The sequence below is a fragment of the Talpa europaea genome (assembly GCF_964194135.1).
Source record: "Talpa europaea genome assembly, chromosome: 2".
Taxonomy (NCBI): Eukaryota; Metazoa; Chordata; class Mammalia; order Eulipotyphla; family Talpidae; genus Talpa; species Talpa europaea.
Genome location: NC_140068.1, coordinates 70,163,492 through 70,180,827, shown reverse-complemented (window position 1 = coordinate 70,180,827; position 17,336 = coordinate 70,163,492). Strand labels below are relative to the sequence as shown.

The following is a 17,336-nucleotide window of genomic DNA, read 5'->3' as shown; positions in this document are numbered from 1 at the left end:
CCAAAAGTGAGTTGTATAGTTGCATACCAAGGAATGAGTGAAGAGTCAATATTCACAGGACACCCCAGATCCATCCTGCTTCATGATTAACATTGGTGGCACTACGTGCCTTACCAGAAACTAAGTTGCATACCAGGAACTGAGCAAAAGGTCTTTACCTCAAGACCCCCTAGGCTGCTTATCTCAGGTCACCATGCTTCAGAGTGTTCCTGTGTTCAAAGACTTTATTAACAAAACAAAAATGCAGCTCTCCAGATCAACAAGTCTTAACTTGTCAACCCATGCTGTAGAGATTCTATCTCATTTACTAATTACTACCCAGAATAGCAGAAATGATCCTTTTATTTTCTGTTTCCACTTATAGTCATCACTCCTTCACTGTCATATAGAACTACTTTCTTTGAGGCTTGTACCATCCAAAGTGTGCTGCCTCCTAGTCTTCTTTTAAATAACGACCTGCTGGTCACTAACATATTCAGTGAGAACTCTGATAGAGTTCACTGGTAGTATTTTTTATAATGCTTGATACAAAGATATTCCTGAATTTAAAAAGAAGTATTGTTGAGGTATAATTCACATACAACATTAAATTAGTTTCAGATGTGTTAACTGAACAAGTCTCAAGAATAGTTAGGCAGAGATTATTAGATAATCAAAGTAGGGCTTTGACCAGGAAGCAGCCCAACAGATATTATTCTGCAAGTGCTATTCCAAATAAACATAAATTTGAATTTAATTTATGTAAGCAAAAACAGTGAGTCATGAGACTAAGAATATAACTGTTCTTGATAGGAGAGGCTTCCAATTCTAAATTGTCCCTATACAGATATGTTGATGCTAATGGAAGACAATGCAGGATCCATTCTTCTCAATCTTCTCCTCTGCAGAAATGCAAAGAGTGGGTGAGATTGTTAAATCTTTTTTTTTTTTAATCTGAAAAGACTAACATACCTTCAGGCAGTGGATTTTGCATGTAAGATGGAGCCTGGGAAGATGGCTTGTTATTTGACTGCCGCATCGGGGATGGGAATCCCCAGAAAATTTTATATTATGTTTACAGGTACACAACACAATGATCTGATAACATTGTGAAATGGTCACCACAATAAGTCTAGTTAACATCTATCACCCTACATAGTTTCTTGTGATGAAAACTCAGTAACTTTCAAGTATACCGTTATAGTCCTATTAACAGTAGTTTCCATGTTATACATTAAATGCAAATAATATTGAATTTATAACTGAAAGTTTGTACTTTGACTCTCTTTACACATTTTGCCCGCCCTTTGCCTCTTCTTATATCTTGACATTATTTTTGGTAATTCAGGGAGTCAACTGTTTAGATAATTCAAGCACTATAGAGCCTTCCTAAATTCTAGTAACTTTCCTTCCCATTTGCTATACTTCACCCAGAAATTTCAACTATTTTCCATTTTATTACTATAATATCCTATCCATATTCTCTTATTCCTTTTATCTCTATTTTTAGACTCATTTAATATCTGTATTTTATTTTCTTAGCATTAATCTTTGATGGTTTCACTCTTTTCCTGCGCTCTCAGACTTCATCAATTATCACTTTTATCTTTCATACACTGTTACCCCTTGTTTTTCCATCATAGCTTTCCAGCAAACCTATATTACAGTTCTTCACCTGGTTTGTTGAGCTCTACCAAAAAGGATTGCATGGACATGCAGATCAATACCATGGGGTCCTGGGTGTTATTTCTGAAATGCTACATTATTACATATGAACCTTGTTATAATGGCAGTTTATCTCATGTGAGTTGTTTAAATATATCATAACGTCGTAAAGTAAGATCTATCATGGCTACCCTTTCCGATTCCCATTCATTCTTCCTAGTATTGTCTGGCGTAAACATGTTGAATCAATGAATGATCTTAACAGTATTTTCAGTATCTGAAAACAGGTCAAATGTAATATGGTGAGAAAAAAAATCAGTGACTTAGAGTTTCAAGTCTGAATTAACTTGAATTTATAAACTTAAGTTAATCTTTTTTATCTTAATCTCTATCACCTATGTCTTCCATCCTGCGTTTGAAACTTTTGATGTGAGTATTGGATACATTTAGTAATTGAAATTAGTCTACATTTAGCCTTGTCAGGATTCTGCTTTAAGAATTATAATTTTTTTATCTTTTTTTTATTTATTTATACAAGCACTGGGTATAGTCAGAAGCGCGGGAGGGTGAGAGAATTCACCAGAGCCAGAGGGGAGAGCAGAGCAGGCAGAATGACGAAATACACTGCTGAGGGGAGCAGCGGGCGGCAGGAGAGGTCTGTGCGCCATGTGGGACCCTCGTCCGGTGGCCGGGGATCGAACCAGCGTTGCAGAAGCTGTGGGCAGCCTTGCAACCTAGCGCTCAATCGCTGCGCCACCGAGGTGGCCCAAGTATTATAACTAATGTGAGAAAGAGATTTGGGAGTGGTTATTTCATGTACAGAGTCAGTGATATATATGACATATGGAGCTGAATGGCGGCCAGGTGAAGCTATAGAACACTTCTAGGACAAACAGGAAGAGACACAGCCAAGGAGAGACACAAAGAGACACAGAGAAAAGAAGCAATGTGGAGAAGAAGTGGCACCTTCTTTTTTTAGTGGAATAGGTGAAACAAGTTATTAATCAAGTTTTATGGTTTTGTTTCTCAGGGTATAAAGCAACAGGTTATAAGTTCTGAGGGTATAAATTACTCAGTGTTAGCATGCAGATTGAGGGACACTCCAAGACCCCCAAACTTGCATGCTCTAATGTAGTCTGGCCATCCATGCCTAAAAAGACAAAGCATACTTAGTGTAACAGATGTAATAAGAGTTGTGTGCATGAAGAGGAAAGAGAAGAAAGCGTAATAGTTTCCCAGTAAATACCCAAAGTTACCGATCCTCTCATGGGTAAATGCCCAGCCTAACAAGGTTGGCCCAAAGTGGGACCATGGAGGCCTACAAGGTTGCACAAGTCTAAGGCACCTTCTTATGGGAAACCATAGGAAGAGAATGAAAGGGTACAGGCAAGTCTAGAATGAAAGGAGCAAAATCAAAGTGCAAATGAGGCTAATAACTGCCATTGTCAGCTTCTCCATGTTTCTCTCGCCCACTTGTCTCTTCCAAGTGTTCTTACATGTATCTCTTCCAAGTCCCTGGTGCAAGTCCAGAGTTAAAAAGCTGTGCCCCTTCTTCTCCACATTGTTTCTTTTCTCTGTTTGTGTTTTTTGTGTCTCTCCTTGCCTGTGTCTCTTACTCTGCGTTCTCCTCTATGTGTCCTGCAAGTGTTCTGTAACTTTACCTAGCTGCCATTCAGCTCCGTATGTCACTAGGTGCAACAGGGATATGGAGCCTCACCTTTTTATAGAGATGCCTCTGTTATAACAGTGCACAGGAAAATATACTTGGGTCATAAAACTGTAAGATATTTCTACAAAATCAAATACAGCATTCAGTTATGTGAGAAGAACTTACTGATGAACCATTGGTGTGTTAACTATGAAATTTGTATCCTGCTGCTGATAGATTAGGAAATATATAAAAGTCTAAAGGGATTATGAAAGTAAAAAGTAAGTAAATTTTGGGCCTCCCCTGGTAGTGCAGCGGTTGAGAGCTGGGCTGCAAAGCTGCCCACAGCCTCTGCTGCACCGGTTTGATCCCCTGCCCCCAGCGAGGGTCTCACATGGTGCGCAGACCTCTCCTGCCGCGCCCGCTGCTCCCCTCAGCAGTATACTTCAGTCCTTCTGCCCGTTCTGCTCCCTGCTCTGGCTCTGGTAAATCCTCTCACCCTCCCACACTTCTGATGTACCCAGTGCTTGTATAAATAAATAAATCAATAAATCTTTTTTTAAGAGTAAATTTTAATTAGCAATAATAGCAACATTTGAAAATGAAAATTCTAAAGAAAATATTACTATAAAATTTTACTATAAAAATCCTGTAATCTGTGGCCTCCCCTATCTGAACGTATTTGTACTACTAAGTTTATAATTATTAGTAGTTGAGTAGATCTTTTATACTTGAATTATTTCTTAAGAATTAGTTAAAGTGGGACCTCCCTGGTGTCACAAGGCATTAAGACACAGCACTATGAAGCTATCCGCAGCCACTGCAGCACAAGTTCGATCCCTGGCCAGGGAGCTACCACATGACGCAGCAGACCTCTCCTGACTTACCTGCTGCTCCCCTCAGCAGTGTATTTCAGTCATTCTGCCTGTTCTGTTCCCCACTCTGTCTCTGATGAATCCTCTCACTCCCCGCACCTTTGGCCTGCACCCCAGTTCTCGTATGTACAAAAAAAAAAAAGAAGAAAATTAGTTAAAGCTCCTGCTTGCAAGGTTTTCATTTATTACCTACCCTGTGGTTGTACCAACCTAACAATGTTTAATAGTCAAACTTTGAAGTCACACATAGATATTAGTTCTAACTGAAAACTGAGATACATATTCTAAATAAGCTTCGGTTTCTTAATTGGTAAAATGGGAATAATAGTATCTTCCTTACAAGTTTATTAAAGGATTAAATGAGGTAATGCATGTTAATGATTACCATTCTGAAAATACAAAACTGGATAAATGGTAAAAATAGTTCTAAATGAAGAGGTGTCTGAACAAAAATAATAACTAGTATTTTACATTGTAGCATTTGCTTTCACATTAACATCATGAATTTATTTTAGGAGATTTTGCAGAATGTTTAAAAAAACAGTTCATCTATGTCAGTATTACTAGCTATAAAAAAATATTAAATTGATGAATTAAAATTTTTTTTGTTTCAAGATTTCTGAGACCAAGTATCTATTAGTATATGCCTGAACCAAATTAATAATTTTACTAGAAAAATAACATGATAATCATACTAATACATTAGATCATACTGAAGTATAGGAATAAATTATAATAACAAACACATATAAGCACTTTATACACGTTAGTTGATTTAACTTTATAAAATAGGAATATTATTGCCCCCATTTTGCAGATGAAGACACTGAAGATAGATAGGTTGAGTGACTTGCCTGAGGGCATAAAAGTAGTAAGCAGCTATACACAGTTCAAACTATGTCATGTTAAATAAACCATTAATGTATAGTTTTAAAACCTAGAAGCAGCTTTTAATTGCAACTTTAAATATCAGTAAATCAATTGGTAAATGCATTAATTGATTTTTTTTAATTTAATTTTTTTTTGAGATTTATTTATTATTTATACAAGCACTGGGTACAGTCGGAAGTGTGGGAGGGTGAGAGAATTCACCAGAGCCAGAGCAGGGAGCAGAGCAAGCAGAAGAACCGAAGTACACTGCTGAGGGGAGCAGCGGGCGGCAGAGGTCTGCGCGCCATGTGGGACCCTCCTCCCGTGGCTGGGGAGCAGCCGGGGATCGAACTGGCACTGCAGAGGCTACGGGCAGCTTCGCAACCCAGCACTCAACCGCTGCGCCACCGGGGAGACCCTCATTTTAAAATTATATTGTCAGAGATTGGAGCTAATCTCTCTTCTTGTTCCCACACACACACCCATTTTTTTTTTTTTTTTTTTTTTTTTGGTCATCTAGAGAATTGTGAGAAAATGGTCAATTGCTAGGGAATTAACATATCAATGTATATATACATATAATCACTTTAATAAAATATATGCGTGTGTGTATATATATGTGTGTGTGTATATATATATATATAGATAGATATATATAGGTTCAGGTCAGAAATATAAGAAAAGTAAAACAGGAAAGCGTAGAGCAGCAATGTTTATTTAACAGAAATACTGCTAGTCTCAAATATTTTAGACAATTGAAAACCTAGTGATAATTTCTCTTGATTGTACTCTGCTAAAGCTACCAACTTTTGGATGCCCTCCTTCTGTTACTGCTTGTTTTTTCTGAATGGCCAATTTTCTTTTGAATGGGAAGCCTAAAATTAACCATCTGAAACAAAATGCAGCTTTCTGCTCTCTTCCCTTTTTTTCAATTTAAGTAAAACCTTCCTTGTGGGTCTTCCTTTTAAAACAATCTTTTTTTCTCTTCAATGTATCATTAGCTCATGTATCATTTTTCCTTAATTAAAAACTATTCACTATTTTAAAATTAAGGAAGCTGGGCCTCCCCTGGGCCTCCCCAGCTGGGAAGCTGCCCACAGCCTCTGCAGCGCCAGTTGAATCCCTGGCCGCCAGCGAGGGTCCCACATGCGCGCAGACCTCTCCTGCCACGCCCGCTACTCCCCTCAGCTCTGGTGAATTCTCTCACCCTCCCATGCTTTGACTGTACACAATGCTTGTATAGATAAATAAATAAATGTAAAAAAATTTTAAAAATAAAATTAAGGAAGCATTTAAAAGCCTAAAATGATTTTTGTGATTTCTGAAACAATTGAGAAATGCTATATTTTTTGTAAAAATCATATATTTATTAAGTGTGTGTGATAAGCCTTTTTTGTTTTATGAACACAGTAGAACTGGTAAAGAGATACATAAATGTTACTTTTAAGAGGAAACAAAAAGTGGGTCAATATGAATTACTCAAAACTCATTAAAATTTCAGAACAAAATAAGTAGCCAAAATATCAGGAAGACCAAAATAGTGAAAATAAACACTTTCTTTCTTTGTTAAGGCATTACAGTTAAACATATTTTTATAACAACTTTTGACCAAAGAATCTACAGTATTCTACAGATTGTTGTTTGAATAAATAAATAATTTATACAGTACAGCCTCCCTGGTGGTGCAAGGGGTTAAGCACAGCATTGTGAAGCTATCCGCAGCCTCTGCAGCACGAGTTCAATCTCCGGCCAGCCAGGGAGCTACCCACATGGTGCAGCAGACCTCTCCTGTCTCTCCTGCTTCTCCCTTAGGCAGTGTATTTCAGTGGATCTGCCTGTTCTGCTCCCCACTTTGTCTCTGGTGAATCCTCTCACCCCCCACACCTCTGACCTACACCCCAGTTCTTGTATGCATAAATAAATAAAAATAAATATTTTTAAAAAAAGATTACATAGAAGTATCATGGGATCTTGTAGTCCATGATGAGAGCTCAAAAATAGCCTGATAAGAATCTATTCGTTGCAGACATTTCAAAAACAAAATACCCTTATTTTAAGATCTTCCTAAAAACATCTGCTTAGAATCTCTTGACTAGCTATTGAATTCTGACAAATAAAATATAACAATTAAAGAAGATCCCTGCTGTGCTACTATGGCACAAGATAGTCTTCTAGCAGATTACAGAGCTGTTTAATAATAGGTATCACTTGATGTATAAATAACATGTATTTTATCTCTAAAAGTATACAAAAGAATCAGTATCAGCTAATATTTACAAAGGAAATTCAAATGTATTTAAAATAAATGAACAAATATAAGAATAGTTTAATATTGCTTAGGCCATGTTAATTTAAAAACCACAGAATTTTTGCATCCCTGGCATTAATAGTATTCCGGGCTGGATAATTCTTTGTCATCAGGGGTTAGTAGCATCCTTGATCTCTACCCACTAAATGCATACTCACCCTTCCTCACTCTCACATCTTCCACCCCATGATTATGATAACAAAAAATGTCTCCAGGCACTGATAAATGTCCCTTAGAGTCACAAATCCACCAGTTTAGAACCACTGTTATAGTCAGTTCCAGAGCCTAACAAAAAGTGGGTCAATATGAATTACTCAAAACTCATTAAAATCTCAGAACAAAACAAGTAGCCAAAAGTATCAGGAAGACCAAAATAGTGAAAATAAAAGTTGCCATTACAATGTTCAAAAATAAACCATGTTACTATACAGTTCAGAAAAATATTGTGGGTTTACTTTAACCTTTTTTTCTTGGTAATTCTGAAAAGTATCCAAACTATTTGGACACTTTTGAGTTAAATTATCTCATATTATAAATGAGGACTCTTGCTTCCCAAGATAGAGGTAACTTTTTAGCTCAAATTAGCCAAGTACAATGCTTCATAACCAAGTATGTGTTTATTAGCCAAATATAAGGCCACTTCAGAGGCTGAGTGAAACACTAACCCAAAGACCAATTAACTTGGTTATATTTGAAAAGGTAGAATCATGTAGGTGCAGAGAAGATGAACCTAGATTATAAGGCTCCCGAAACAAAAACTTCGAACATTTTTATTAGGTAGACTTTAACTCAGATGAAGTACTTCCATAATTCCCACCAGCTTTGCCACTTTGCGGCCTACCATGTTTTGTTTTGAGTTTCTACCCTCCTTAGTCGACACTGCTAAACCGGAGCTGAAACCAAAGATTCAGAAAGAGTCATAGTACGGTTAGCTAACTTGACCCTTGGCTAATCCAAAATACAAACCTACTTGATTGTTGGCTAATCCACTATGTAAACCTAATACAAAATGCAAACCTACCATGCAAAATCACAGTATTAGAATATACTGTTGAACAACTGTTACTAAAATAGTTGGGTTTCTAAATCTAAAATGCATTCTTAATATACAATACTATCTCAGGAATCAATTTAGAAATATGAAAATATAGTATGCTTATATTAGTGTCTGGTCTTGGATTTTTTTTATTTCATTATCATGGAATTTGAGAGTTATAGAGTATCTTAGAAATCCCCTCGTCAAATCTTCATTGAATTTGCATACTTCTAGTCCACTGAGCTGCCTGAATCTGAGGAGACATAGATGCTTCCCTCAAGGATCTCATTCTAAGACAGTGATCCCCAACCTGAGTGTCATTTCTCTATGGAAATACATCAGAAAATTTCTGCAATTGTAATTATTTTCATATTTGTATCCCTTATACATTATAATGTAATGCCTATTATTCTTACAAACTATAGAAATAAAACATACCAAAAAAATAGGCTGGTAATTGCAGAGGAGTATAAAGTCCAAGGATATCTTCATTGATTGATTGCTTTTTTTAAAGATAAGAGATACAGTGTTTTGCAATCTGATAAGAAAGATTCATACAAAGAAAATTGATGCAAGAGAGGGATGAGACAACTACTAGATCCCATGTACTTAAATAAACAGGAGGGATTGGAACTCGCATACAAGTGAAAGTGCTGACCTGACATGGGAGCATGAACACTTCATCGGTAGGAGCAAGAGCAAAGGCAGAACATAAAGGTATAGGTTAGGTTGGTTTGTGTTAAAGTGATAGTATGTGGAAGCTCTCATCAGATTCTTTTTTTTTTTAAGATTTTGTTTATTTTTACATAGAAGAACTGGGCTGTAGGCCAGCAGTGCAGGTGGTAAGAGGATCCACCAGAGACAAAGTGGAGAGCAGAGGAGGTGGCAGGCAGATATATGAAATGCATTGCTAAGGGGAGCAGTGGGCGAAGCAGGAGAGGTCTGCTGCATCATGTGGGTTAACTTCTTTACCTGGGATCAAACTCAGCCAGTAGTGGTGATAGTGCTGAGACTTAACCCCTAGGCCACCAGGGAGGCTCTCTCATCAAATTCTTCCTATTTCAGGGAGCAAGACCATAAGGTAAAATTGAAGAGGTGATAGAAGATACTGGCCGGCAGTCTGAGGAAAAATAGTCACTTAGGAAAATATAAAAATGAACTTTTAGGCAAAGCTGCCACAGACTGCAATGCCCAGCTCCAAGAAGTATGGTTCATGTGGCTGGTGCCCCTGCAGTTACATAATATGGTAACCCCTTATGGAGAACACAAATACACAGCTTTTAGATAAATTAAAAAGCAGTTGTATCATTACATGACTGATTTCACGCAGCTTGGGATAAAATATCAATAATAACATTGTACTTATATTCAAAAAGCATAGTACCTAAAACACATGGTACATGAAGATAGTGTACCACAGGACAATGCACTATCAGTTTTGTCTTATCTAGTCCTTAAAATAAGTTTATACCCCCTTTTATAAATTTATGGTGACACTGAAATTATTTTCTGTAATTTTAAATAGTTACAAAAGATATATATTCTAGGATATCCAATAGTGTATATTTGCTGTAATTATATTTTCCTGAAAATATACAGGTAACATACTCAGCTTGAGTTATAGATTTAGCTCCTTCAGTTTATGGAAAATGTGTTCCACAAAATTTAATTGACAAAGCCACTTTTTATTCTCAGTCAACTCAAACTTAGATTATGTTAGAAAAAGTTGGATTTAACTCATATTTTTGCTCAGATTTGCTGAGACCTTTATAACCCATGGCCATACACCATAAGATGATCAAAAATAGATGGGAAAAATAGCTTTCTTTTATAAGATGGGAGGACAAGTTATTTTTAGAAAAGTGCTCATGCAGAAGTTGGGGTCTGAAATCAATTTTCTTAAAGCTATCAGTGCCCATCTACACCATGGAAAGTCTTAAATTACCCCAGGGGGTTAAGGTATACCAGGGTGAAAAACTCTGCTCTAGGTAGTGGTGATTCCCAAAATATTGGAAATACTAATAAAGACATAGGTGTTTAATGATGCCAAGAGTGGAATGAAATTCGACTCATTAAATATGATGATAAAAGGGAAGTATCAATTTTTCTTAATATTTTTCTAAAATCTGAATTTAAATGTTTATGCAATTGAATTAGGTCCTATTAAAGAAATTTTATTATGAATTTTATATATTCAAATTACTGCAAAGTTGTATCTTCTCATCTGAAAAAAGGAAGACCTTGTATTTATCATAAAGAGTATATCCTTCTTCTGTATACTTCTTCTATGCAACCAGATCAACCAGTCATCTGGTTGAATGTAGGGCCACACTCTTTTCATAATTAGGATCCCTAAGTTCCAAGGAGTAAGGAGAACTTCTACAAAAACTTCTTATATTCTGGATCTATAGTGTCTCTACAATTGATTTGCCTCTAAAAATCTGAATTTCACTGGGTCACTGGGCAAAAATATATCAAAATTTTACTCTGCCCTATTCCAGAAAACTTCAATGCACTGCACATCCCAATTCTAATGTATTGACAGTTCTAATGTGTTAACACCTATGTCTTTATGCCATTATTGATTTCTTTCTTATTTAATAATCACATAATTTTTTTTACTAGTCTGAGCCAAATAATAAAATTATAATGTTACTGGGTACTAAAGAGGTCAAGAACATGGTGTTAATGTATTTAAGTGAGTTAATTAACAGAGTCCCATGGTCAGAAGTCATAAATCTACCTAGTTTAAAAATAAAAACAGCAACCTGATAAAAGTCTATAGATGAATCACAAAACCTGTTAATATTTTTGAAAAATCAAAGCATATATCCCCTTGACATTATACTTAAACAAAGAGGAAATATGAGTAATATTAGGCAAGAGTCAAATGAGAAATTAAAGTAAAAAGTCAACTTTAAGGTATTTCATAAAGGGTACTTTGTTTTTATAAAGGAGTATAATACTGTTTGGAAACTGTTCCTAAGCCTCAAAGAATATCCCTTTGAAAGTAAGAATGTCAGAAATACTTCCTATAGAATTTTAGAACACATATCTAATTTCTCCCTTACCATCACACCACAATCCTTGTTCTTACTCCAAACAACTCCATTTCGTCATGTCAGCACAAACTACACACAATGCAATTAGGGGGTAAGGGTGTAGAGAATATATAGAAATTTAGAGAAAGAATTCAACAAGCAATTTAAAAGTCAGAATCCACTACTGAAGAAAATTTTTTGATCATTTAATATACTAATAAATTATTTTAAATATGGTTAATTATTGCATTATAAGTCAGTATTTTCTCTTCACAGGGCTTCATTATTTCAAAAATGTTGTGCTAGTGGGATCACTACAGGATCGCTATGTTCCTTATCACTCTGCCCGCATTGAAATGTGTAAAACAGCTTTAAAGGACAAACAGTCAGGTAAGGAAGTAAATTAGAAGATTTAAGCAAGTTTTATCTACACAAGAACTTTTCTCCAAATTTTTCTTATAGTTACTTTCTTTCATCCTCTTCCCTTTTACATCCTTTTCATAAACTATGTTAACAGCTATCCTTTTTCCTTTTTCCTTCTTTTCTCCTACCATGTCATATATTTTCAGTGAAATGGAAGTTGTTCTTATGAAGCAGGTTTTTTTTTAATTTAATAAAATTATATTGATTTACAAAACTATATAAATTGGGAGGAGGGCACACTAACCAGTATGAATGTAGAAGTCTTACTTCACTTGCCACTAAGTTCTAGTTCATTCCCACGATCAGGTTGATACCCTCTACCCTTTCCTTCCGCCCAGCACTACTTCTCCCTCTTTTGGTAAGGTAACCACTATATTTCTCTGAGTCAGAGTTGTTTTGTTGAGATTTTTTCGTTTATTTTACTTGTGCATATTCCACATATGAGTGAAACCATGTGGTAATTGTCTTTTACTTTCTCACTTGTTTCATTTAGTATAATTACTTCAGGTTCCATTGATGTTACTGTAAAACGCAAGATTTCATTTTTTTCAAAAGCTGAGTAGTATTCCATTGAATGTATATAGCACAACTTTTTTTTTTTTTATAAATTTTTTTTTTTAAGATTGATTTATTTATACAAGCACTGGGTACAGTCAGAAGTGCGGGAGGGTGAGAGAATTCACCAGAGTGGGGAGCAGAGCAGGCAGAAGGACCGAAGTACACTGCTGAGGGGGGCAGCGGGCGGCAGGAGAGGTCTGCGTGCCATGTGGGACCCTCCTACGGTGGCCCCGGGAGCAGCCGGGGATTGAACCGCGCTGCAGAGGCTGCAGGCAGCTTCGCAACCCAGCGCTCAACCGCTGCGCCACCGGGGAGGCCCCATACCACAACTTCTTTATCCAGTTATCTGTAACTGGGCATCTAGGTTGATGAAACAGTTCTTTAATCTAATTACAAATGCCTCACCATTTTTGTTTCCTTAACAGTTATCTATACTTTGATTTCCTCTGAATTACTGGGATCGGTGATTGTGGTAATAGTCATGCTGCATATTTACCTTTACATTAGTTTTAGTGAAAGATAATAAGAGCTTACTGTACTGTATCTTTTTGCTATTTTTGAATAGAAAAAGAATTTTAAATCATAGCTATTTGGAACCAGAAGACATGGGTCCTGTTAACTTATTTTGTAATTGAGGTTCAGAGATGCTAGGTGACTTGTCCAAAGTCACTAGTGGTTAATTACAGGCTTAGCACCAGAACCTGGGTGTCCTATCTTCCAATATTGCCTCGGTTTTTTTTTTGGGATAAGGATGCTTTTAAACAAACTCTTAGACCTTTGCTCTTTCTACATGGAGATGGTGAACAGCTCCTTCAGATAGGGACTTTTTTTATACACATTTGTAATTGACACTACCTGGTGTGATGACTGGTATATAGAGGGCACTCTTCATTTATACATTTTTTGAGCATTTTGTGACATTAGAATAATCTTTTTTAAAAACTATTCTAAGAGTCACTTAAGGGAAAAGTCTAGAATTCACTTAGGGAAAAATTCAGAAGAGGTTTAACCTTTAGAGAATAGCTAAAACTAGGAAAATGTCCTTTGATCTAATAATGAGATTCTGTGCCAGTGAGGGACAAGGGGAATCTAGTAAAGACAGGCTTGGACTTCTTCCTATGTAAAAATAGTTTTTAAGTAACATGAACCAGAAACCCAGTTTGACTTACAATGAAAACTAAGAGGAGAGGTGGGAATAAATGAATCTTTATTAATCTATGTGATTTTCATCTTTCTCTTAAATGCCTCTCTTCTTTCTCTAATTGTAATTCTACAGTGTTACCTTATCATTCCTCAGGGCTACATCCTACCTCTCCTTGATATTTAATACCTGCATCCCTAAACTTTACAAGTTTGATGGATATGTGTTAGTACTCCTCTATTAGTAATACAGTAATGTATGAACATTAAAAACTATTTTGTCCCTTGGAAGTATGTGTATCTAACCTTTTTCATGATCACAATAAATTCATTTTAAGAATTAACTGAAAAAGGGAAAGAGGAGCACAACATCAGACTTAAAAGCCAAACCAAATATTAAATAAACATTTAGACCAAGGAAAAAACAGATCTTTTATCTTTAAGCCAAACTCAACATAGTTCTTCTGACTACAGGAAGTTGCTAATTCTTTCTGAAAACAACATGAAAATAGAAAAAGAAAACCTTTTAAAAGACTTTCTGCTTTAAATGAAAATATTTTTATAAATTATATAAATGTAGGGATAGAATTTTTCAGTTACTCATGTGAACTAATCTTCCTTTTTTTTATTTGTTCCATAGGACAGATCTATTCAGAAATGATCCACAACTTGCTTCGCCCAGTTCTGCAAAGCAAGGACTGTAATTTGGTTCGATATAATATCATCAATGCATTGCCCAATACAGCTGATTCACTTATTGGGAGAGCTGCACATATAGCTGTTCTTGATTCAGAAATATTTTTAGAGAAATTCTTCCTGGTTGCTGCCCTCAAATATTTCCAATAGGATAAAAACATTGTTAGAGACTTGACAGTTACCTCATTCAACATTTAAATAATGTATTATATTAAATTGTAGATGCTAATAAGATCTAAGAAATATTTATACCTTTTTATATGGAAGATAATTTATATCATCCATGTTTAGAGCTTTTTAAACATCAACTTTACTTTCTAGGTAATGTGGCTGTGCAATATTTTTTTAATTTTATCTTTTTACTTTTCTATTACTTTTTCATATATTTTGCTACATAAGTATCTCAGTGAAACTTTAAGCCCATATGTATGTCTGATTGTTTATTATTGGCTTTCCACAATCCTTACATCAGACACATCATATTAGAGGCCATTATTTGCTAGAATAGCATGGCATTTTAAATTTTCTAGTATTGGGGTATTACTTAGTTAATTATAAATTTTACTTTTAACATTTTACTATGTTTTAACTGGAAATAAAATTGTGGCTGCTAAAATATATTTTTTGAAATCAACTTCTTTAGCCCGGTGAAACCAGGTAGTTCATATATGACAATGTTATAAAAGTTTTCTAGAAAACAAAATCATTATTACTGTTGCTATTAAACATGTCATGCATATTAAAATATATTTTCTACTGGTGATTTCAACATTATTTCCATATTGACCTTTATTACTGGAACTTTTCATGTTCATGTTAGCAGCATCTAGAGATTTTTGAATGTTTGAATGCCCCTGCCTTGATTTTGTTGGAATTTTGCTAAATTTGGTAATGTTGCTTGAATTTTCTGACTACATTTCTTTAACTTTTTTCATGGATTTCCTTGTAAGTAAATAATAATTAAATATTGAAATTTATGAAATACTTTTATGAATTTAGATAATTTTTAAATATTGTTAAAATTTGTTGAACTAAAAAGTGATGTAAATAAAATAATTCATGTTAAAGATGGAACAAAATAACTAACTTTACATGTTTGGTGATATAGTTGCAAATGTTTTTGATATATGGAGATGTTAAGTCTTTTGACTTTACTAAAGGTGCTGAATAGCATTAATTCACTATTTTTCTTTCCTGTTTTACTTGTGAAAATAATAATGCACTAAAGGTGTATAAAAGGTCTGTTTGCATTTGCCATTTGTGATGGACAGAAGGTTTTGTAAGTATATATATTGTAAAATTGATGCATGTTTATTTTTAGCATTGTGTTATTGCCTCTGATGTTAATAAATGAACAAATGATTGTCTGGAGGAACAACTAAAACACTTGCTTATTTTCAGAATACTAGAGGCAATATTTTTATTTATAATTGAATAGACTATATTATTCTATAGACCAACCTGATTGTATAACTTATAGGCTTTATAAAGTATTTTTATAAGTTAAACTTTTTGCATATATTAAGTAGTTAAAAATATTTAATTGATTGTGCTCCATAATTTTTTACTATTTAAAAATTACTTGAAAATTCAATGATTTAACTAAGCAATAATACATGCTAAGTGCATTAAAACTGAAAATGTAAATGTGTACATTTTTCATCTTAACATACTTCAGTCCTAAGTTTTAAATAACATGTTTATTCTAAGTTTGAATAATCTTCCAATTTTTTCAAAGGATCGTTTTTTTTTAAAGGATCCATTCTCACTAATACTCATGCAAATAGTATTTAAGGGTAAACTGCTCTTATGATCATAGTTGGTTGGTTGCTTCCTGGTTATTTTAATACACATTTAAAAGCTCAAGTATGATCATAGTTTAAAATCTTAACAGATTTAATTTCTTTTTTTTTTTAAGATTTATTTATTTATGCATACAAGAGCTGGGGTATAAGCCAGAGGTGCAGAGGCAGGAGGGGAGGACTCATGAGAGACAGAGTGGGGAACAGAACTGGTGGATTGACTAAAATACACTGCTGAGGGGAACAGCAGGTGAGTCAGGAGAGGTCTACTGAGCCACATGGGTCACCTCCCTGGCCGGGGATCAAACTTGTGTTGCGGTGGCTGTGAATAGCTTCATAGTGCTGCGACTTAACCCCCTGTGCCACCAGGGCGGGCCCAGATTTAACTTGTTATTTACCAGAGAAACTATAATACACTATTCTCCTCCAAACTAAACATAGCATGAGCTTCAGAAAGAGGGAGGAAGTGCTTATCTGAAACAGTGTAATTGACTTTTAGAAAATGATTTTCATTAAAGTATATGAGTTATAGACTTTATAGTTATATGGTTATAGTTTGTTGTTACAAATAACAAAAACAATTATAATTAACTTAAACAGAAAAATATTTTTTTGAAGAATATTAAATAACTCAGAATTAATGGAAAGGCTGGAGAACCGTATTTGGAAAACAAGTCAAAGGAAAGTAGATGATCAAAGCCATAGCAAGTTCTGACTTCAAGAACTAGAAGTTTGCATATCCTTCCCGCTAGCAGGGATGAGTCTGAAAACTGTATTCCAAACACTCTCCTTATTTGTATCACTCATTCCACATTCAGTGGTCTTGTGGAAATGTCCATCTGAACAAGCTTGGTCTTATGCCAGCACTCAGACTGTCAGGCATCAAAATCAGCAAGTATCTTCTGACCTCACCTTTCACAGTAGAAAATGAGACCATTTCTCTTACCAAGATTCACCAAACTTGAAATGGGTTTGATAACTAAGCACCAAATATAAAAAACATCAGAGATCTACTATAGTCCATCTCTTTGTCTTTCCAACATCTAAATATACCTTTCTTCCCATAGTTACACATTAAAAATACTATCTCCTAGCACAATCTTAGTATCCCTCATCTAGCTTCAAATACAGCATCTCAGTGTGCTATGCACTTCTCCTGTCATAATCTTGTCTCAATAGTTTGCAACCCATGACAGCTGTGACCTAACCACTACTACCACATACACAATAATAGTACAAAATGAGAAAGAAAATGGAAATTAATTAAATATGTAAACAAATACATAAGCCAATGA

At 35.1% G+C, this 17,336-nt stretch overlaps 1 protein-coding gene across 7 annotated transcripts in view; it reads left to right on the top strand.

Moving 5' to 3' along the window:
• Nucleotides 1-14,389, top strand: part of FAM135A (family with sequence similarity 135 member A) — a gene marked incomplete at both ends in the record, with an annotated part of 71,528 nt that extends 57,139 nt beyond the window's left edge. For all 7 annotated transcript variants that reach the window (XM_084228332.1, XM_084228334.1, XM_084228331.1 and 4 more), the window contains 2 exons: nucleotides 11,699-11,812; nucleotides 14,184-14,389. In XM_084228332.1, coding sequence (XP_084084458.1) covers nucleotides 11,699-11,812; nucleotides 14,184-14,389 — 320 coding nt within the window. The remainder of the gene's footprint in view (nucleotides 1-11,698; nucleotides 11,813-14,183) is intronic.
• Nucleotides 14,390-17,336: the final 2,947 nt, after the last annotated feature.